The sequence below is a fragment of the Elephas maximus genome, chromosome 1 (genome assembly GCF_024166365.1).
Source record: "Elephas maximus indicus isolate mEleMax1 chromosome 1, mEleMax1 primary haplotype, whole genome shotgun sequence".
Lineage (NCBI taxonomy): Eukaryota > Metazoa > Chordata > Mammalia > Proboscidea > Elephantidae > Elephas > Elephas maximus.
Window position 1 is genome coordinate 230,267,430 of NC_064819.1, and position 23,171 is coordinate 230,290,600.

At 47.5% G+C, this 23,171-nt stretch overlaps 1 protein-coding gene across 4 annotated transcripts in view; it reads left to right on the forward strand.

Annotated features, from left to right (window-relative positions):
• Positions 1-23,171, forward strand: part of SYNJ2 (synaptojanin 2) — a 137,227-nt gene that overhangs the window by 18,938 nt on the left and 95,118 nt on the right. For all 4 annotated transcript variants that reach the window (XM_049904616.1, XM_049904625.1, XM_049904633.1 and 1 more), the window contains exon 2: positions 19,729-19,815. In XM_049904616.1, coding sequence (XP_049760573.1) covers positions 19,729-19,815 — 87 coding nt within the window. The remainder of the gene's footprint in view (positions 1-19,728; positions 19,816-23,171) is intronic.

A 23,171-nucleotide genomic window follows, 5' to 3' on the forward strand; every position in this document is an offset into this window, starting at 1 on the left:
TCCCCTTGTTCTGTTCAAACAACTGCTTCTTGATCTATGTACAGGTTCCCCATGAACACAAGTGTTCTGGAATTCCTATTCTTCACAATATTATCCACAATTTGTTATGATCCACACAGTTGAATGCCTTTACATAGTCAATAAAACACAGGTAGACATCTTTCTAGTGTTCTCTGCTTTCAGCCAGAATTCATCTGACATCAGCTATGATATCCCTGGTTCTATGTCCTCTTCTGCATCTGGCTTGAATTTGTGGTGGTTCTTTGTTGATGTACTGCTGCAACCATTTTTGAATGATCTTCAGCAAAATTTTACTTGTGTGTGATATTAATGATATTTTTTGATAATTTCTGCATTCCGTTGTATCACCTTTCTTTGGAATGACCACAAATACGGATTTCTTCCAGTCAGTTGAACTGGTAGCTGTCTTCCAAATTTCTTGCCATAGACAAGTGAGCACCTCCAGCATTGCATTTGTTTGTTGAAATGTCTCAACTGGTATTCTGTCAATTCCTGGAGCCTTGTTTTTCACCAATGCCTTCTGTGCAGCTTGGACTTCTTTCTTCAATACCATCGGTTCTTGATCATATTCTGTCTACTGAAATGGTTGAATATCGACCAATTCTTTTTGGTACCGTGACTCTGTGTATTTCTTTCATCTTCTTTTGATGCTTCCTATGTTGTTCAATATTTTGCCCATAGAATTCTTCACTATTGCAACTCGAGTCTTGAATTTTTATCTTCAGTTCTTTCAGCTTGAGAAATGCCAATAGTGCTCTTCCCTTTTGGTTTTCTAACTCCAGGTCTTTGCAGCATTTCATTATGATACTTTGTCTTCTCCAGCCACCCTTTGAAATCTTCTATTCAGCTCTTTCACTTCATCATTTCTTCTACTTGCTTTAAGTACTCTATGTTCAAGAACAAGTTTCAGAATCTCTTCTGATGTCCATTTTGGTCTTTTCTTTCTTTCCTGTCTTTTCAGTGACCTTTTGCTTACTCCGTATACCATTTAAGCCTCAGCTGAAGTTGTCAAGGATTTCATTTTACTTGGATCCACAATCAGCACCCATGTAAGCAATCGTCAAGAAATCAAAGGACATACTGCATTTGGCAAATCTGCTGCAAAAGACCTCTTTAAAGTGTTAAAAAGCAAAGATGTCACCTTGAGGACTAAGGCGTGCCTGACCCAAGCCATGGTATTTTCAGTCACCTCATATGCATGTGAACGCTGAACAGTGAATAAGGAAAACTGAAGAAGAATTGATGCCTTTAAATTATGATGTTGGCAAAGAATATTGAATATGTCATGGACTGCCAGAACAACGAATAAATCTGTCTTGGAAGAAATACTGCCAGAAAGCTCCTTAGAGGTGAGGCTGGCGAGACTTCTGTCTTGGTTATCTAGTGCTACTGCAACAGAAATACCACAAATGGATGGCTTTAACAAAGAGAAATTTATTTCCTCACAGCAAAGTAGGCTAAAAGTCCAAATTCAGGGCATCAGCTCCAGGGGAAGTCTTTTTCTCTGTGTTGGCTCTGGAGGAAGGTCCTTGTCCTCAATCTTCCCCTGGTCGAGGAGCTTCTCAGGCACAGGGACCCCACGTCCAAAGGACACTCTCTGCTGCTGGTGTTTCTTTATTGGTGGTATGAGGTCCCCCCATCTCTTCTTGCTTCCCTTTTTATCTCTTTACATTGGATCAGGAATGTGACCTGGGTAAGGGTGGTGTTACAATCCCACCCTAATCCTCTTTAACATAAAATTACAGTCACACAATGGAGGACAACCACACCATACTGGGAATCGTGGCCTAGCCAAGTTGATACACACATTTTTGGGGGGACATAATTCAATTCAATCCGTGACAACTTTGTTTCGTACACTTTGGACATGTTATCAGGAGGGACCATACTTGGTAAAATAGAGGGTCCAGGATAAAGAGGATGACCCTGAATGAGATGGATTGACAAAATGTCTGCAACAATGGGCTCAAACGTAGCAATGAGTGTGAGGATGGTACATGACCAGGCAGTGTTTCATTCTGTTATACCTAGGATTGCTATTAGTTGGAACCAGTTCGAGAGCACTTATCAACAACAGCAACAAGTTATTCTTACAAAATCCTGTCATGCGATCTCTGGCATTGTTTCTATCACCAAGGGCGTATTTTCCAACTACCCATCCTTCTTCTTTGTTTCTAACTTTCACCAAACACCAGTAATTATCAATGCATCTAGATTGCATGTTTGATCAATTTCAGACTGCAGAAATTGGTAAAAATCTTCAATTTCTTCATCTTTGGACTTAGTGGTTGGTGCATAGATTTGAATAATAGTTGTATTAACTGGTCTTCCTTGTAGGCATATGGATATTATCCTATCACTGACAGTGTTGTACTTCAGGATACATCTTGAAATGTTCTTTTTGATGATGAATGCAACACCATTCCTCTTTAAGTTGTCATTCCCGGCATAGTAGGCTGTATGATTGTCTGATTCAGAATGGCCAATACCAGTCCATTTCAGTTCAGTAGTGCCTAGGATATCGATGTTTATATGTTCCATTTCATATTTGATGATTGCCTATTTTCCTAGATTCATACCTCGTACATTCTATATTTCTATTATTAATGGATGTTTGCAACTGCTTCTTCTCATTTTGAGTCCTGCTACCTCAGCAAGTGTAGGTCCTGAAAGCTTGACTCCATCCACGTCATTAAGGTTGACTTTACTTTGAGGAGGCAGCTCTTTCCCAGTCATCTTCTGAGTGTCTTCCAACCTGAAGGGCTCATCTTCTGGCACTATATCAGACAATGTTCCACTGCTATTCTTAGGGTCTTCACTGGCCAGTTTTTTAAAAAGTAGATGGCCAGGTCCTTCTTCATAATCTCTCTAAGTCTAGAAGCTCTTCTGAAACCTGTCCACCATGGGCGACCCTGCTGGTATTTGAAATACCAGTGGCATAGCTTCTAGCGTCACAGCAGCATGAAAGCCACCACAGCATGACAAACTGACATCCTATTAGTGTTGGTTCTGTTCATGAGAACATTATCAGTATATGATGGGTCCTAGACCTCATCACTTCTGAGCAGTTATTACTGAGTCGTTATCACTGAGTCATTATCACTCCTGATGAAGAGCAGCCTAGACACAGTCAAGGAAGCACAAACAGGGGAAAGATAGGTGCCACATGAAGATCGCCAAGGAACCAGAGTACACCTGAGCTACAGAAACTGAGACAAGGACCTTCCTCCAGAGCTGACAGAGAGCAGGGCTTTGAGCCGGTTCATTCTGGTTTGACCCCCTGTTAGAATTTGCACTTCCACCCCCAGATATTCTATATCTGAATCAACATTTTAACAAGATCCCTAGGTGGTTCTTATGTATAAATGAAAAGTCGATTCTGATTCATTATATCTAGGGTAGAAATTCAAATTCTCAGCAGTGGGTCAAACCCTGGTATTTCTATTATGGCAGCTGTAGGGAACTAAGACACTGTCAACATGGTTAAAAGGTAAGCAACTGCCCAGAAGGAAACTATGGACAAACTTTTGCAACATATAAAATGGACAAAGGAAAGACTGATAATTGTGGTATATAAAAGAGCTCCTACAGATCAAGAAGGACAAATAGTTGAACACGAAAACTGGCAAAGGACATAACAAGCAATTCTCAAAAGAAAAACAAAGCAAAGCAGCTGGCACTGCCTGTCTGCCTAGCACAGTAGTCTGTGTGACAGACGTTCAGTGGATGGATGCCTCCCCATGGTCCTCTAGCCCCCGCTGTGTTTCGGGCACGGAGCCGAGACTGAGCTGCCAGCCTGTGTGGTAGCGCCCCCCACATGCCCCTTCCCACCTGGCCCTTCAACTGAGCCTTCACATGTCCCTCTCCTTTCCCATGAGGGCATTTGGTTCTCTTGTCTACCTGGCTCAACTGGGTCAGCCCAGCATCCTCCAAACAAAGGCAGACTTGCTTTGTCCTAAGGGAATGCACCTGCATAGGTCACGCTCAGACCCTGAGACTACGGAGGCAGGCGCAGCGTGTGAGGCGCGAACAACATGTGGCAGGACCAGGAGTAGCAGGAGGTAGCAGTGGGGGCCAGACATGAAGACAGGCAACAGGTATGACATCCTCCTGAAAAGAAGTGTTAGGAGGACAGCATAAGCCCCTCAGAGGAGGAGGACAGGTATTGGAGGCAACGACGGTTCCTCATATAGAAATGGACTTCGCAGATGGGGGTTCCTGGGACAGAGGACATCACGGGCAATGATCAGGAAGGTCTGGGCCCATATCCCCCCTGGAGAGGTACACCACATGTTAGCACAGAGTCGTCCTGCAGTCCATACACTTGGTGAGCCCTGTGTTTCCCAAATACGTTGACCTTTTGTTCACAGAATACCTGCCAGCATCATACGGCACACCCGTGTCCCTTGGGAATGCTGGCTATGACGTGATTAGGATTTTAAGGCCAGACTCTGGCCCAGCTGGAGTTGGAACTGCCCCTTTTCAGGACTGGAGTTAATTCCAGGCATAGAGAACGTGTACTTCACTTGGCTTCTTGGAGGCGCTTTTCTCCTGGTTGTGTTCCTGCCTCACTGCTGATTTGCCCTCTGCCTTCTCCTCAGTGCCCAGAACAGTGCCTGGCACACAGAAGGCATCAAGACCCTTGTGGAGTGCCTCCAGTTGTCCATTCAATCCAGCCTTTGCGCACTTTCTGTGGGGAGGGCGGATCTGGGCTCTGGGGGAATCGCTGACTTAGAGGAGATAAGCGTCTAAGCAGCGGCACACCTGTGAATTAGGAGAAGGTGGAAGAGAGGGTGGGGGACAGATTTTGTCCTTCCCTCAGGCTCCCTCAGGCCCCCAGCCTATGGCCTGTCTGAGGCTCATGCAGGGTACCAGTTGCCCTCGAGTCGATTCCAACTCACGGTGCCCCCATGTGTGTCAGAGTAGAGCTGTGCTCCGTACTGTTTTCAATGACTGAGTTTTGGGTAGTATATCACCAGGCCTTTCTCTGAGGCCCTTCGGGTTAGTGGCTTAACATGATGACCGTCTGCACCACCCAGGGACACCTCACGTAGGAGTCATATATGCAGTCACATTACTACTGGCTGCTGAGGGTGTGTGTGCGTGTGCATGTGTGTACATGCACGTGTGTGGAGGTAGCGACTTGTTTTATGACGGAGGCGGCTCTAAGGGACCTCTTAGGCAGGGGTGGGAGGGACATTTCAGGTGAAGGAAGAACCTGAGTGAGGAAGAAGTGGGGAGGTACCAGATACCTGAGGAACTGGTTTGACTGGCCTGTTAGGGAAGAAGTGAGAGAAGACCTGAAGTAGCAGGCAGGGACCAGACCCAGCCCAGGCCCAGCCTGGGACCTAGCTTGTTAGGACAGGGACACAGCTGGAGGGCATGCTGTGTGAGGAAGCGGGGGAAGGCCCCGGGGACATTGGCGGGAAACTGACCAGAGGAGGGAAATCTTCTGTAGTCAGCCCGAAGCATTGTTCAGAAGGATCTGCACCCACCCTCCAGAGTCTAAAGAAAAAACACAGGCATTTGTAGTGAAAGAAGCATTTTATGCCTTGTTCTTGCTCCCTGTTGGGTGGGAGGGCTGGTAGCCGCCTTGTCCCAATGAAAGGACAAATCCCCAGCACCCCATGCTGCCTCATCTTCCTATCCTTGCACTGCTGCCCAGAGCTTGACCACCTGCTGGCTGGGGTGTGGACACTGCTGCTGGGCTCTGCCAGAGCCCTTCAGCATTACTGTATTGGAGGGTTTTTTTTTTTTTTTTAGGTGCAAATGGCTTTGCTGGATTCCTTCTTTTTAAGGAAAAAAAGAGTCTGACTGTAAAGAATCCACCTGGCCTGCATTCAGGGCCCTGAGGGGACAGTGTGGAGAGTGCTGGAGAAGGGCTGCCCTGCCCCACAGATATTTTTCTTCTAACTCCTCCTCAGATTTTCTCTGGCTACCTTGTACAAAGCACAGCCAAAATGCTCCTTAGAAGGATGACAAGAGTTCATCTCATTACTTTGGACATGTTATCAGGAGTGACTAGTCCCTAGAGAAGGACATCATCCTGGTAAAATAGAGGGTCAGCAAAAAAAGAGGAAGACCCTCAACAAGATGGATTGACACAGTGGCTGCAACAATGGGCTCAAACATAGCAACAATTGTGAGGATGGTGCAGGACCGGGCAGTGTTTCATTCTGTGAAACATAGGGTCTCTGAGTCGGAACTGACTGGATGGCACCTAACAACAACAACAACAACAACACTTGCAGCCTCAGGAGAGGCCTCGGGATAATGTTTTGTTTTTAGTTCTTCCCCCTCTCCCTCCCAAGGGCTCTTCTGTGAGTTCTGTGAGGCATGGACTTTTGGGTGAGGGAGAGAAGCTGTGAGGAGTGCAGGAAAATTTATTAGCAGGCCTGGCCGTGTGTGTCTGGTCAGCTTGCTTTTACTGGGCTCTCAAGCCTTGGTTTCAAACCAATGTTTTGATTTCCACTTTGCTTAGCAACCACCCTGCAGCCTTTCTCTGCCCTCTGAAAACCACTGTCTGTCTGAAGAGCTGCTTGGCTCTAAACCGATAAGCCTGGAAGAAACAGCCCTAAACCAGTCAGAATTAGGACATGAAGGAAACCTTTTTAGTCTGACCTGGAAGGTTCTATCCTCTTGAGACCCTGAAACACACTCTTATACAGAGTATAAGAACGTAGCTACAGTGGCACCTCCGTTTTTGCTGTTGGCATTGTTAAATTGACCTACTTGTTTTCGACCTGTGGGCAGGACTTGACTGGCGTTTCCTTATGGCCTGTTGTTGTGGAAAATATTATTAAAGAAAGGAGTATGTTTGGTGTATTTGATTATTGACCTGTCCTGGCTGCCTGCTGATCAAGAACAAAGCCTCTGGCCTGGTTTTTAACAACCAGAGCAAACACTGGTGACAACCAATTGGAACTGCTGTCCCATGGCACCATCCCCTTCCTCGGGGTGGTGTGACCAGCAGAGCTCTGTCCTAGCAAACAGGATCCGTGGCCAGGTTGTTTCTGCTTCGGTGCAGCCACACTGGACCTGTTGGGTGTCCTCTGCACTCCTCTTTGCTACTTACTTCTAGAACATTCTCTGTCCCTCTTCCATAAAGTCAGTCCCTGGGTGGTATACATGGTTAATGTGCTCAACTGCTAATTGAAAAGTTGGAGGTTTGAGTCTACCCAAAGGCATCTCTGAAGAAAGGCCTGGCAATCTACTTCCACAGAATCAGCCATTGAAAACTCTGTGAAACACAGTTCTATTCTGACACACAGGGGGTTGCCATGAGTCAGAATCGACTCAATGACAGCTGTTTTTTTTTCCTCCATAAAGCACTTAACTTAGAATTTCATGTTGCAACACCCACCGGAAGGTCCACTCAGGCTCATTAAACATCCAGACCCACAAGACTCCCACAGACCCCACTCAGGACAAGCAGCACAGCTCGCTAGCCAAGCAGCGTGTGGTGTCGTTTGGTGGGAATAGTCCTCACAGTGGCCATGCAAGTTCACACAACCATCAGGAGACCTCGCAGAGGCAGCCCAGGTACAAGGAGTTAGGACTCTTCTTGTGTGGATGTGAGAGGCATCTGGGCTTAGAAGTCTTACTCCCACAGGCTTTTAGTATTAGGTGGCTTAGCTTTCAGGGGCTCCTCAAAAGACATGCCAGCAACAGGAGTCTCTGCATGGCTCCATCAGGCATTTATAGTTCATTTGTAGTTCCTCTCAATCCCGGCATATTTTACCAATCAGGATTGTTTTTATTATAAGCCATGTTATCTAGTAACACAACCCCCCCCCCCCAAAAAAAACACCACTGCCATTGAGTTGATTCTGATTCATAGTGACTCCATATGGCTTCCAAGGCTGTAGGTCTCTACCGAAGCCAACTGCCACATCTCTCTCTTGCAGAGCGGCTGGTAGTTTCACCGCCGACCTTCCGGTTAACAGTAGATGGCTTTAGCCACTGTGCCACCAGGAGTCCTTATATAGTAACATAGACAGCTTTTATCAGGTTTCCAGGGAAACGAGACCAGAAAGTTAACCTAAGGTCAAATCCTCCTACAGGAGGGGAACCAGCTTTGTTAACCCTTTACCCACACACGTCAGGAGACTGTATCACCTACTGGCCCTCCTTGTTGCAATTGTCTGGCTCTTTGGCAATTTTACTTTCTTTCTCTCTGTCAGTTTCTCAGCTACTAATTCCCCTCATACTTCTTGGTAACTTTAATTGCCACGTTGGTAATTGTCAACCGTGCTTGCTGTGCCATACTGGCTAGCCAACATCTGGGGTCACCAACAAAAGCACCACTTATACACAGGCACTGGTTGGAACAACGCTTTACTCACACAGAGAAGAGACAGAGCAAGGCCAGCCTCAGTGGTGGTCATTGGTCTCCTGCAGCCAGCAGGTCACTCCCTGCAGCAGCAACACAGAGATGGTGGTTTCCACACACCCCTCTTGTGCTGCAGAAGAGGGATCCTGTTTCCTCTCCACCAGGAACAGATACAGAAGTGGGGTTGGCCAGGTGCCATATAACACACACTTAGCTAAGCAGATCCTGGTGGGAGGGATGTGCTGATAGCCCACCAGGTGCTGTGGGATGTGTTTTGAGTCAAGGCGCCCCAGAAAGGGAGTCAGCCTACACTCTCATCCCGTCCTAGAAGCCAGCCCAACCCATTTAGTCCTATGAACAAGGTCATTTGTAGGTCACAGAGAAAGGTGGAAAACTGCACTCAGACTGCGTCCTTCCACAGTGATCCTGCTGAAGACATCAGCCTCTCGGTTCCTTGATGTCCTCTCTTCCAATAAGCATGTCTTCCGCCCTGCTCAGCTACTCATTCCACAGTCATACCCTTGACCTTCACATGACCAGTGACCCAAACCCCTCCATCATCTGTTTCAAACAACTTCCACTTAGATCCTTTCAACTGATCCCTCAGCACCCCAGGTCAGACAGTCTTTGACCCTCCTGCCATTCCAATCCCTTGATCCTGTTGTCTTTTCACAGCCCCTCCCTCCTGCCCCACTCCCTGTCTTCCTTCTCTGCCCATCTTAAGTTCCGTGTCAGTCACTAGCCCTCCCTCGCGCTCACCTTCCCTTCCCCTGCCTCTCATCTGCTGGGTCCCACTTGCCTGGCGTAACCACTGCCCTGGTTCCATCCTCCTCTCCACCTGTCTGTATCTGCCTCTGTGCAGCTCAAAGTTCCCAGAAGTGACCCACTACTGTGCTGACCAGTCTCGTTGTAATTGCATGGTCCCCACTATCAGGTGGGCCCTTCCTGTTATATTCTTATAGTCCAGTCACTCACCCACCTTCCCAGACCACTCTTTCAAGCCTTTCCTCTTCCCCACTGTACCTTACCTCCTCTGTCCTCACTCTTAGTGGATGGCAACATTGCTTCTCATTTCACTGAGAAAATTGAAGCAACCTGGAGAGACTGTCCACAAGCTCCCTGTACACTTTCACCCACCCTCCCACCCACATCTATTACCTTATGCTCCATCTTCTCTCCTGTTGACCACGTACAACCCTGACTTGTACATGGGATTCCACTGTGACATTACTCTGGCCAGGAGGCCTTCTTAGAAGCCACTGTCTAAAATTCCAACCTCCTAAGCACACCCACCTTCATATTCCCTCCCAGCTCACTTGTCCTCCTTAGCTCTTCTCACTGTCAGTACTGTGCTTATTGATCTTGTCTATCCACCTTGGCAAGACACTTGAACCAGGCTCAGCATGGAGTAGCCCTAGCACCTCTCACCTTCCTCGGCGTGCCTTGGCAGTGCTGCTGTCCTGCCTCACACCCCATCCTCGGATCTACCCGCACCACCATCACTCACTTATTCGTTCATTTGTGACATGCCTCCCTTCTTTCCACTGTGGAGTGTTGACTCAGCTCAGTGCTGGTGTGGATGGATTTTTGTCTCTCCGGTTTGCTGCTGTGTCCCTGTGCCTGGAACTGTGCCAACCCTGCAGGCACTCCAGTGTGTGCTTGGTGAATGAGTGGCTGATCCCGGAGCCTGAGGGAGGTGGAGAAGAAGGTTGGGAGAGCAAAGGAGAGAACGGATCTTTTTTTTTTTTCTTCTGATAAAACTGGGTATGTATTTATTTCCAAAGAAACTGGGTCTAAACAACATAAAAAACAGGATGCGGTTATTCAGTTGTCACCTACTTGGGTTTTAGTAACAACACATATTCAGACATTTTCTTTGGCGCCACAGCTCATAAACAGCGAGTGGAGATAGAGTTTGTTGTTGTTATTGAGAATATACACAGCAAAACATACACCAATTTAACTGTTTCTACATGTACAATTCAGGGACACTGATTACATTCTCCTAGTTGTGCAACCATTCTCGCCCTCCTTTTCTGAGTTGTTCCTCCCCCATTAACATAAACTCACTGCCCCCTAAGATTCCTATCTAATCTTTTGAGTTGCTGCTCTCACTTTGATCCCATATGTTGTTGTTAGGTGCTGTTGAGTCACTTCCGACTCATAGTGACCCTATGCACAACAGAACAAAACACTGCCCGGTCCTCCACCATCCTCACAATCGTTGCTATGTTTGAGCCTGTTGTTGCAGCCACTGTGTCAATCCATCTCATTGAGGGTCTTCCTCTCTTTCACTGACCGTCTACTTTACCAAGCATTAAGTCCTTCTCCAGGGACTGATCCCTCCTGATAACATGTCCAAAGTATGTGAAATGAAGTCTCGCCATTCTCCGTTCTAAGAAACATTCTGGCTGTACTTCTTCCAAGACAGATTTGTTCATTCTCCTGGCAGTCCATGGTATAGTCAATATTCTTCGCCAACACCATGATTCAAAGGCATCGATTCTTCTTCAGTCTTTCTTATTCATTGCCCAGCTTTTGCATTAATATGAGGTGATTGAAAATGAATGGCTTGGGTCAGGTGCACCTTAGTCCTCATATTAAAAAACAAAAAACAAACTAATTGCCGTCGAGTTGATTCCAACTCATAGTGACCCTAGAGGATACAGTAGAACTGCCCCATAGGGTTTCCAGGGAGCACCTGGTGGAATTGAACTGCTGACCTTTTGGTTAGCAACTGAACTCTTAACCAATATGCCATATAAAAAAAACAAACCCGTTGCCATTGAATCAATTCCGACTCATAGTGACCCTATAGGACAGGGTAGAACTGCCCCATAGAATTTCCAAGGAGTACCTGGTAGGTTCAAACTGCCAGCCTTTTGGTTAGCAGTCGTAGCACTTAACCACTATGCCACCAGGGTTTCCTTCCTCATGTAGGTAGATCTTAAAAGAGCATGATGCTCAAGGCAGACATTTTACTAGTTAAGTTAAACTAATGTTTGATTTTAAGATGACATCGGGATATTTTTGGTTTAATGTTTAAAGATTATCTCAGGGCGATAGTTTCAGGGGCTCATCCAGCCTCCATGGCTCCAGAAAGTCTGGAGTGAGAGGACTGATCTGAACAGCTCAGGAAGGCATTGACAATGGGAGGGGAAGCCAAAGTGTTCTCATGTGGAAACGTGCACAGGAAATGCAATACAAAGTATGGAAGATGGAATATTCCATCTATTTTGGAGATATTTAATAAGGAAGGACGGAAGTTACAGATGGGCAGGCCAAATAGAGTCTGCAGAGGTGTGTGTTCAGCCCACATAGTGCTTAAAATAAAATTGGGTTGGTTGCCAATGTTGGAAAATCAGGAGTGTCCTATTTCTTGTGAAGAACTGGAGACTTGCTACATGGTACTGGCAGGCTAAACTGGTGGCATGGGCTGGAACTGCCCAGTTGCCTCTTTAGAAGGGAGTCTGTGTTCTCTTGTCACCCACAGCCCCTCCCAGAAGCTCCGTTCTTTCCTTACCTGCCTCCTGCTTGTAGACATTTGGTGGGTGGCTTCCGTTTTGGAGAGTGAAGTGGGTTTCTTCTTCCTTTGTACCTACCTGAGGAAATACAGTTGTTGGGACAAGCAGGGGGTGGGGCAGTGTTAAGACAGGCTACCCAAAGGCCAGCCTCTGGGTGCGCTGGGGCAGGTGGGCAGTGGGCAGCCAGAAGGGCCAATGTGCCTACTTGTACATTGGAGGAGTCAGAGGGAGACTTCGAGATAAAGGCATTTAGATAAGAAAGTAAGTTTACTGGAAAAAAGATTTGCAGGGAGACCAGGCTTTAGGAGAGCTGGCTCACCAAATAAAAAGCTTACCGGGGTTAGTTAGTCCATTTGTGGAAAAGCAGCCACCTTCTCACACGATTGTCACATCCACAAAGGTCACGACTTGTTTTGCGTTGTGACGTTGTCTAAGTCAGGTATCATGGGTTGAACTGTGTCCCCCAAAATGTATGTTGAAGTCCTAACCCTACCTGTGAACAGTACCTTCTGCGGAAAGAGGGTCTTTAAAGATGTCATCCTGGAGTAGGGTGGGTCCTGATCCCATCTGAGCGGTGTCCTTGGAAAAGAAAAGGGACGGAGAGATACACAGGGCATCTACAAGCCAAGGAAGGCCTGGGGCTGCTGGAAGCTGGGAGAGGCAGGACGGGATCTTCCCTTAGAGCCTTCAGAGAGAGCGTGGCCCCGCTGACGCCTGGGAGTCAGACTTCTGGCCTCCAGAACTGCGAGTGAATGAATTTCTGTGCTTTAAAGCTGCCCACTGTGAGAGACTTCGTCACAGTAGCTGTGGGAAGGGAGTGTATCAAGGATAAAGTTGTTCTTACTGAGGACGCTGAGCCTTTTATTTGTGTTTGTTTTTTTTCCCTATGGGCCACGTGACATGCAGACCCGGCACCTGTGCCGGCACAGGGCACGGGGTCAGTGTTGTTGCCACAGCTTCCCTTGTGGTCAAGGGCCCACCCCCAAGTGTGGATTTGACCGTGTAACCTTGTTTAACAGTCTCCTGGTGTTCAGTTTTATTTGGTCAGGTTTATTTGCATAGATGACTGAACACACAGAGACCTCCTTGTTTTACGGTTAATGAGAGCCAGGGGATTCCAAGCCTTCAGGGCTCTGTTTGAAGGCTGCATAGGGCTCCTAGGTTGAAACATGATCTTTTATAAAAATATATTTCATTTTGTTGTCGTTAAGACTATGCACAGCAAAACATGCACCAATTCAGGGTTCTACATGGACAATTCAAGTGGCATTGATTACATTCTTGAGTTGTACAACCATTCTTACCCTCGGTTTCTGAGGTGCCCCCCACATTAACATAGACTCACTGCCCCCAAGGTTGCCATCTAACAAAACATGTTTTTTTGTGTCAGAATTGTCAGCGCATTGATCAGCTTGTGTACTGACAGGAGGAACCACACCTCTGCCTGGTTCGGCCCTCAGCACCTGTCAGCTGCAGATCCCAAGCTTGGCAACGCACAGGGCCTGCAGGGAGTGACATTCATTTCTACCTTGAAGGTTGGGATCTCGTAGGTGTAGGTCCTAGAGCCGGGAGCAGCCCCAACCATACTCCTTGTTTCTTAGTGATAGGCTTATCATTGTTCCCAGCAGGAGGGTGCTCTTCATCTCAGACCTGGGAGCAGATGGGGAGGGGGAGGAAGAGGATGCCTCAGTCTTGTCCTTCATCCATATGGTGCCAAGGGCAGGAGACCTGTGGGTTGGATTCCTCTTGGGCAGGCAGAATAACAGCCCCCAAAGGTGCCCATGTCCTACCTTCCATGGCAAAAGAGCTTTGCAAATGTGATAGATTAAGGACCTTGAGATGGGAGATGACCCTGAATTATCTGGGTGGGCCAGCCCGTTGTCATCAAGAGGGCAGAAGAAGGAGGTGGAAGAGGGAGAGAGAAGGACATGTGACCATGGAAGCAGGGGCCAGAGTAATGCGATTGCTGGCTTTGAAGATGGAGGAAGAGGCCACTAGCCATGAAATGCAGGTGGCCTCTAGAAGCTGGAAAGGGCAAGGAAACAGATTCTCCCCTAGAGCCTCCAGAAGGAACACTGTCCTGCTGATGCCTTGATTGTAGCCCTCTGAGACCTGTGCCAGACTTCTGACCTACACAACTGTAAGATAAGAAGTTTGCATTATTAAAGCCACTGTGATTATTGTGACTTTTACAACAGCTGCAGGAAGCTCATACGCCATCCATCACCTCTCCCAGCTACCCTGAGTCCTCTGAGGCAAGTTGGTGGAGTGGATACGACAGTGGCCTCCCAGTCTTTTTCCAGGGGACCTCCAGGCCATTATTTCAAAAATAACTTGTTTGCTGAAGGTGTCTCCCACCCGCTTCTGTCAGCAAACTCTGCTTAGTCTTCAGGACTTAGCTTCTGGCTGCTTTTGGCTCCCCAATACCTCATCAGTCTCCTCTACAACCTATAGTCTCATCATAAACCCATATAAGGTCTATGATTTCGTAACTATCTTCAAGTTTCTCTGCTACCACCACCCCCCCAAAAAATCAGTTACACAAATTCATGTGGGCATTTGGGGGAAAAGTAGTTCATTAAGGTAGTCCTTAACCTTTTCCAGGCCACTAGCCCCTTTAACTTGAAGCCTTGGTGGTGCAGTGGTCAGCAGTTCGAATCCACTTGTCACTCCGAGGGACAAAGATGTGGCGGTCTGCTCCTGTAAAGATTTACAGCTTGGAAACCCAATGGGGCAGTTCTATGCTGTCCTATAGGGTCACTGTTAGTCGAAATTGACTTGACAGCAGTGAATTAGACTTTTGGTTTCACCCCTTTGAGGAGGTCCCTGGGTGGTGCAAACTGCTAAGGGCTCGACTACCAATCAAAAGGTTGGTGGTACAGATCTACCCAAAGGTGCCTCAGAAGACAGACCTTGAAAGCCCTACAGAGCAGTTGTTCTCTGCACACATGAGGTCACTTTGAGTCAGAATGGATTTGACAACAACCAATGACAACAGTTCCTTTGAGATTCTGATGAAATCTCTGGATCCTACCCCCATAAAATGCACATCCAACTTTAGGGATTATACAGATTGAATAAGCCATAGGAAACTCCTTCTCCATCCATCACCTTTCTCAGCAGTCCTAAGTTCTCTGAGGCAGGTCGGTGGAGTAGGTTAGAGTTTCACAGAAACCACAGAAGCTCTGGTGGCTTCCTGGGCTTTCCCCCGTCCCTGCAGTTAAGAGCCCTTGTATTAGATTGACTCACATTAAGGCCGAGTCACTCCTTCCTAGTGAATCTCCCTAATAGTATTTGCCAGGTCTCAAAGCCATATATTTTTGAATTGTTGAGTCTCCAGCTGTACTGGCAATGGGCCTTTCTCTTTAAATCACATCTCACCACCAGTCCTGCCTGTTATTATTTTTAGCTGCCATTGAGTTGGCGGTCGATTCATGGCGACCCCATGCACAACAGAACAAAATGGTTCCCAGTCCTGTGCCAACCCCGTAATTGGTCATGGATCAGACTGTTGTGATCCACTGAGCTTTCACGGGCTGATTTTCAGAAGGAGATCGCTAGGCCTTTCTTCCTAGTCAGTCTTAGTCTGGAAACTCCGTTGAAACCTGCCCGCATCCTAGCGGCGTGTGAGCCTCCACTGACAGACGGGTGGCGGCGACGCGTGAAATGCATTGGCCGGAAATTGAAGCTGGGTCTCCTGCATTGAAGAGGAGAATTCTGCCACTGAACCACCACTGCCCTAGAGAAATGAAAAAGGGGGAACTCTGGCCTTCCAGTCTGTTCCCCTCTCTGCCCTACTAGCTGTGTGTCCTGAGCCACAGCTTGGCCAGACCTGTCAGGTGAGGGATGGTAGATTTCCCTGGCTGACTTGGGGTGACAGCCCTCCCGGGTCAGCCAGAGAAGAAGGGGGCTGGAACACAGGACCACGAGGTCCCCAGTGAGGACAGCTCTGGTGTGCCAGTGCCGACCCCCGGGCTGAGGTCTGAGGAGGGCTACAGAGGGAGGGTGGGACTCCAGACTGACTTTATTCTGCAGAGCAAGTTGGGACAGACCCGTGTGGATGAGTACAAGTGCACTTTACGGGATGAACGACAGAAACGTGGAAGTCAGGTCATCCTGGAGAATGTGGGAGGGTGGGAACTTTTGAGCTGGGGTGTGCCAGGAGGGGTGTCAGCTAAAACTAGGTTCATGTCCTGAAAAGTGCCTGTCCATGCTTTCTGCACTTGTCTTCTTACTCTTCTAGCTGGTCCACACTGCCTTTTTAAGGCACACATCCATGGAGACAGCAGGAAGTGAACCCGTAAGGTTCCATGTGGTCTTGGGCAGGGTCAGATTACCCAATGAGCAAGTTACGCACGGGCCCAATCGTACCTTCCCGCCAGCCTGCAGTGCACAGTTTCCCCTGTCCCCCACCACAGCAAATGGTTCACCACAGATTAGCAGGTAAATACAATCAAGCCCGTGTGTACCTTGCTCAGTGTAAACAGCTACGTACTGTGCTTCCTGGCTAATCCACCTCTGCTCATGGGGCTTAGTGTGTGACGCTTCCTTACAGATTCCCCTTTCTCTGACTCCACGGTCTGTTTTCTGTCATTACTTTTTCTTTTTTGGAGGTCATTTATGGGATGTATATGTTTTGATATTACAACAAGGTTTTAGGCACATTTTCTCAACAAATATTCAGTGTGAATATCACATATAGCATCTAAAATGGGTGGTTACTTCCAGAGAACAAATATTCGTTCTTATAGCACGATTAATTTAAGCTAGATGTAGTGGTGGCACAAACAGTTAAGCGTTTGACTACTAACAAAAAGGTTGGAGGTTCGATCCTACCCAGAGGCACCTCAGAAGAAAGGCCTGGCATTCTGCTTCCAAAAGGTCACAACCATGAAAACCCTATGGAACAGCTCTACTCTGCAACACATGGGGCCGCCATGAGCCAGAAACAACTTGACGACAATTTTTTTTTTTAATTTTAAGTAGGGCTAGGGTTGCTATGGGAACCCTGGTAGCGCCATGGTTAAGAGCTCGGCTGCTAACCAAAAGGTCAGCAGTTGGAATCCACCAGCTGCTCCTTGGAAATCCTGTGTTCTACTCTGTCCCATAGGGTCGCTATGAGTCAGAATAGACTGGTCGGCAACGGGTTTGGCTTTTTTAGACCCTATTAGATTATGTTGTATTGCACGGGGCAAATCTCCTCAAAAGGCCTCTTTGGAGTGTTAAAAAGGAAAGATGTCAATCTGAGGACTAAAGTGCTCCTGACTCAAGATACATGCAAAAGCTGGATAATGAATAAGGAAGACCGGAGAAGAATTGGTGGCCTTTGAATTAAGGTGTTGGCAAAGAATTTTGAATATACCATGGACTGCCAAAAGAATGAACAAATCTGTCTTGGAAGAAGCACAGCCAGAATGTTTCTTAGAAACAAGAATGGGGAGACTTCGTCTCATGTACTTCGAACATGTTACTAGGAGGGACTAGTCCCTGGAGAAGGACATCATGCTTGGTAGATTGGAGGGTCAGTGAAAAAGAGGAAGGCCCTCAATGAGATGGATTGACATAGTGGCTGCAACAGTGGGCTCAAACATAGCAACAGTTGTGAGGATGGCGCAGGACTGGGCAGTGTTTTGTTCTGTTGTGCATAGGGTCACTGAGTCGGAATCAACTTGACAGCACCTAACAAAACCTAACAGATTCTGTTATTTAAGGTGTTAATGACAGAATACATTTATTGCTATACAAAATATTTTTAGTATTTTGATAACTGTTATTAGGTGCCCATTTTGATAACTAGATTTCAGTAAAGTTGAATCTTATTTGTTTTTGTTGTTTTTTATCACAGTGTCATGGACTGAATTATGTCCCCCCAAAAATATGTGTATCGGCTGGGCTGGGCGATGATTCCCAGTATTGTGTGATATTCCTATATGTTGTAAATCCTGCCTCTGTGATGTTAATGAGGGAGGATGGGCCGCAGTTGTGTTAGTGAGGCAGGACTCAATCTACAGGATTGGATTGTGTCTTGAGGCAATCTCTTGAGATATAAAAGAGAGTAGCAAGCTGAGAGGGGGCGGGGAACACTTGCCAGGAGCAGAGCACATCCTTTGGACCCGGGGTTCCTGCGAAAAGAAGCCCCTAGTCTGGGAGAAGATTGATGAGAAGAACAACAGAGAGAGAAAGCCTTCTCCTGGAGCTGACACCCTGAATTTGGACTTTGAGCCTACTTTACTGTGAGAAAATAAACTTTGCTTTGGTAAAGCCATCCACTTGTAGCACTTCTGTTATAGCAGCACCAGATGACTAAGACAAATAGCTTTTTTTTATTGTACTTTAGATGAAGATTTACATAGCAAATTCGTTTCTCATTAAACAATTAATACATGTATTGTTTTTTGACATTAGTTGCCAGCCCCACAACATGTTAACGCCCTCCCCTTCTCGACCTTGGGTTCCCCATTGCCAGCTTTCCTGTCCCCTCCTGTCTTCTTGCCCTTGTCCCTGGGCTTATGTGCCCATTTAGTCTCGTTTTGTTTTATGGGCCTATCTAATCTTTGGCTGAAGGGTGAACCTCAGGAGTAACTTCGGTACCGAGTTAAAAAGGTGTCCGGGGGCTATACTTTCGGGCTATAACAGCTTTATTGAGATATGATTCACGTATCATAAAATTTACCAATTTAAAATGTACAGTTCACAGTTTTTTAGTGTATTCATGGATTATGCTACCATCATCACAATCTAATTGTAGAAGATTTTTGTCGTTCCTAAAATAAACCTCATACCCATTAGCAGTTGCTCTCATTCCTACGGCCCCCCCCCCCGTTAACCTAATCACTAATCTACTTTCTGTCTGTATACATTTGCCTATTCTGTACACTTATATAAATGGAATCATACAACAGGTAGTCTTTTGTGACTGGCTTCTTTCACTTAGCATAATGTTTTCAAGGTTCATCCAGTGTTTGGTTCTATGCATTTAAAAACATTTTTAAAAAGCTGCTGTTGAATCTTTTCATACCCATGGCAGCCCTCCATCATGTGCATCAGAGTAGAACCGTGCTACATAGGATTTTCAGTGGCTGGTTTTGGGGAGGTACCTCTGGGTGGACTTGAACCTCCAGCCTTTTGGTTAGCAGCCAAGTGCATCATTATAAAGATTAAGGACCTCCCTGCTTCCAATGGTTCTTCCCTCAGTCACTTTTGCTTTCTTCTTTGTCCTTGAACTAGACCATGTCTTTGCTTGGATCTGGACAATTACTGGCCCTGCTGATGCAGCCTGCCTTGGGATTAATTGGACTGAGCTTGGCCGGGGGTGGTGCGGGGAGGGGAGTCTGCAACTGGCCCCAACCCTGGTCACCTGGCCGCAAGTGCAGCCTTTGCTCAGAGCCTGGGTTAGCAGGTCCCGTGGAGGCGGTGGCACCGGAAGTTGCAGTCTCCCGTGGATAATATTTATGAAAGGATGCCCTCCAAATGGTTAACGATGACTCACTCCTGTCTATGAACAGATGGAGCGGGACTGCTTCACAGTGTGACAGAAAGCCGGGCCCAAGGAGTCTGCTCCCAGCTTGCAGCCAGAACCCCAGCGCCTCCAGGCCTTTCTGGGGCTTAGTCCTCTCGAGCCCCAGGAAGCTGTCGGCGCCTCCAGAGGGAGAGCAAACTTTTCTACCTCATTGCCGCCCTGTGATTTGCTGATCACAAAGCCTCCACTCATTTTCTTTGTGGGCCGAGCGAGCCATTGTCTTCTTCTTTTCTTTCCTGAGTGGGTGGGAGCTAGATTGGAGAGCTGCCGGGTAAATGAACCTCGCACAGGGGCCGCACGCTGACGGGCTTTGTGATATGCTTCTTTTCCAGCCCCGGAAGAAAAGGAGGTGATTAGAGGGCAGTATGGGAAGCTCACGGACGCCTATGGCTGCTTGGGCGAGCTCAGGCTGAAGTCTGGTAAGTAAGTGCCCTTCCTTCCGATGGAAAGGTTAGCTGTCCGCACGTGCACGGCCAGACTTCTGATGGTGGGCAGCAGCCTCTCCTGTTAGTTGGAAAGATTGTGGGGTTTAGGCATTTTATTTTAAGCTTTGTCATGTTTTAAAGTGTTTCTTTATATCATTGCACCTGCGTCTCAGTGCCGGGTTGACTCTCACCTGTCTGCGCAGGTGGAGGTGGAAACTCCCCTCATGTTTGCCCACCAGGGCCGAAGTTTTTCCCACGTCCGGTCTGGGGGGTGGTTTGTAGTATAAAAGGGACCTGTGCTCTAGAAGGTGTGCCAGCATGGGGGCAGGAGGACGGGACTAGAATGTATGGCCAAGGCTCAGGAGCCCTGGACTGCCTGGGTGCATCTTGGTTTTCTTCATTGCTATGCTTGTGTTATTTTATATTTCTTACCCATAATCCCACTTTTATTGGTTCTAAATGTTTCATCTCATACTCTCATTTTTCTACTTGCTTTTTTAAAATTGTGGTTATAAATACGTATATATATATATATATATAAAACATTTGCCAATTCAGTTTTTGCATGCACACTTGGGTGACATTGATTACATTCATCAGGCTGTGCAGCTGTCACCACCGTCCGTTTCCAGATCATTCCACCACCCTTAATGGAAGCTCGGTGCCCCCTAAGCAGTGACTCCCCCTGGGCTCATCTTGAGGGAAGAGGAGGTGGGACTGGCAGTTGTTTGCAAGGAGATAAGACCCCACCCAGAGGATTTGAGTAAAACACGGACTCTGGGCAGGAGGGAAAGAATGGAAATTGCATTCAAAGAACGGGAAATTGAGTGTGACTTGGGAAGGGAGAGAAGTTAATCTGAAGAGGTGGGCATCCCTGCTCAGTGTGAGAGCTGAGGGGTGAGCTGGTCGCCGGCTGTAGGGGGCGGGGGCTGGTGCCTCTGGCTCTCCTGGACCTCAGGGGTGCCCAGAGTGCCCTTCTGGTTCTGCACCCACAGGCCAGGACACAGGGAACCCACCTGATTTATTTTGTCTCCCCCCCTACCCCCACCGCCCCAATGTCACCAGTGATCGCTGGCTGTGGAGTGCCTCAGTGATTTATGTGGTCAAGACCAGAGTATAGGGGACATTCCTTGTTCTCAGCCCCATTGGTGGAAATGGGAATGGCTGTGAATTACCCAGATTCAGCCATGGGTGGCTCCACCTGGGCTCAGCGTGGACCGCTCTGTATTCCTACAGCAGATGTTCTGACTTGCTAAGGGTTTTTGAAGCTGACAGAATAGCAGTTGTGTTTGCCACTATCTTTCTGGGTCTTTCTTTCAAGGAATGAGTTTTCCTGAACTATGATTATTAAAGTCATCATTTCCCAAGCGTGTTCAGAAAAAAACCACAGGGGCTGTGCAGCAAAATGCTTTCAGTAAATGTCTGTTTTGTGCCAAGTGCTAGAGATATACTTTCACTTCTTGAATCCTAAAAATAAGCTGATAGGATAATGTATCTTTATCTCCATTCTCCAGTAAAGAAAACAGGCTTGGAGAGTTACAGTATTTTGTCTAAAGTAGTAAGTTACAAGTAAGAAGCTTAGCAAGGAGCCCTGGTGGTGCAATGGTTAAGCACCCGGATGCTAACCCAAAGGTTGGTTGTTCGAACCCACCAGACCTGGTGATCTGTTCCTGTAAAGATTATAGTCTAGAAAACCCTATGGGGCAGTTCTACTCTGTCACATGGGGTCACTATGAGTCCGAATCAACTCCATGGCACATAGAACAACAAGAAGCTAAGATGGATTTGAACCTAGTTCTAGCTGCTTCCATACACTCATTTTTTCCATGAAAATGTGCCACCCCAAAGCCAGTGTCCACCTACTGGCCTCCAGAAACCTGTCCCTGCCCAGGAGTGAGAGACCACAGCCCCTGGTGGGGTGAGGGGTCGTGGCTTGGTGTGTGGCCTGGGTGCTGGCGAGTCCTGGGCGGTCCTCAGCCGTTGAATACCCCGGTTCCTGCCTTCCAGAGTCAGCATGCTGGGGTCGGGGGAATGAATTTGACTCCTGGAGTGCTGGGATTACCTGGCCTGTTTTCCACACACTTCTGAAAGTGCCCTGGGGCATCTGAAGGGTGGGGGCCAGGGCCTCTGAATTGAGTTCTCAAATGCCTTTTGGTGCCATTGAGGAGTGTTTGGCTTTAACTGAATATTCTTCCCACTGTAAGTCCCCGACCCAGAAAGCTGATCTGTTTTTCTTTTGCTTTTCCCTAACCTGTATTGAGGGTGTCGAGGTCAGGGCAGCCTGGAGTGAATCCAGCTTTTAGTTGCCACCAAGATGACCAGCCTGAGTGAGGGGTCAGCCTCCCTTTTGGCTTCTTTAGGAGGGGAGTCTCTGTAGAAAGAAAGAGGCTTCCCTCGGGCTCTCGACTTGAAACACATTGTTAAACTGCAATCCACCTAAGTGAGAATAGCCTTTTATGTTAGAAATTAAGAAACACGCACAAAAATTGCATAGAAGCTTTATCCCAGGAGAGCCCGAAGTCCCTCCTTCCTCCCTGAAATGGCAGCAGACATTTCCTGATGCATATATAAGACAGAACACAGAAAGCGAGAATATAGCAATAAGAAGAAACTTCCAATGATTATAGGGATTTAAAACCAAAAAACCTCTTGTCATCGAGTCAATTCCAACTCATAGCGGCTCCACAGGGCAGAGTAGAGCTGCCCATGGGATTTGCAAGGAGAGGCTGGTGGATTCGAAATGCCAACCATTTGTTTAGCAGCCTGAGCTTCTACCATCAGAGCTCCACAGGGATTTAACTCGTCTTTAACCTGAGCTTCCAAGGCCTCCCATTTCATAGCCTTAAGGAACTCGCCTCAAACCTCAGTCTCCAATGAATTGTGCTCTGCAGTTTTGCAGTGTGCAACCTGTGAGGCTATACACAGCAGCCCTGTAAACACTCCAGCGGGCAGCCCTCCTGGATTCTAGTTCCAGCTTCACAACTGGCTGACCTGCATTCATTTAATCTCTCTAGCTCTGTTTCTCCATCTGTAACTAGGAAAACTGCCTCATGGCTGTCTTCTAGAGTTCTTAAGAGATTCGCGGGGGTTGGGGTATGGTAGCCTAGAAGAGCATGGAGTGTTCCCCCGCACCACCAGGCAGGAGTGCCATGGCAGCTTGGTGGAGGGCGGCCTGGTGATGGTGGCAGTTCTGGGCCGATGGGGAGGGCCCTGTGGGATACTCAGTCCCACTCTCTACCGCCCCAGGAGCTCTGCTGTCTCCATTCCCTGTCTCAGGGAGGCAGGGAGGAGGTAAAGGGTGCTGAGTGGGGGTGGGAGGCTGGCCTGCGGGGGGTTCCTTTGGGGAGTGA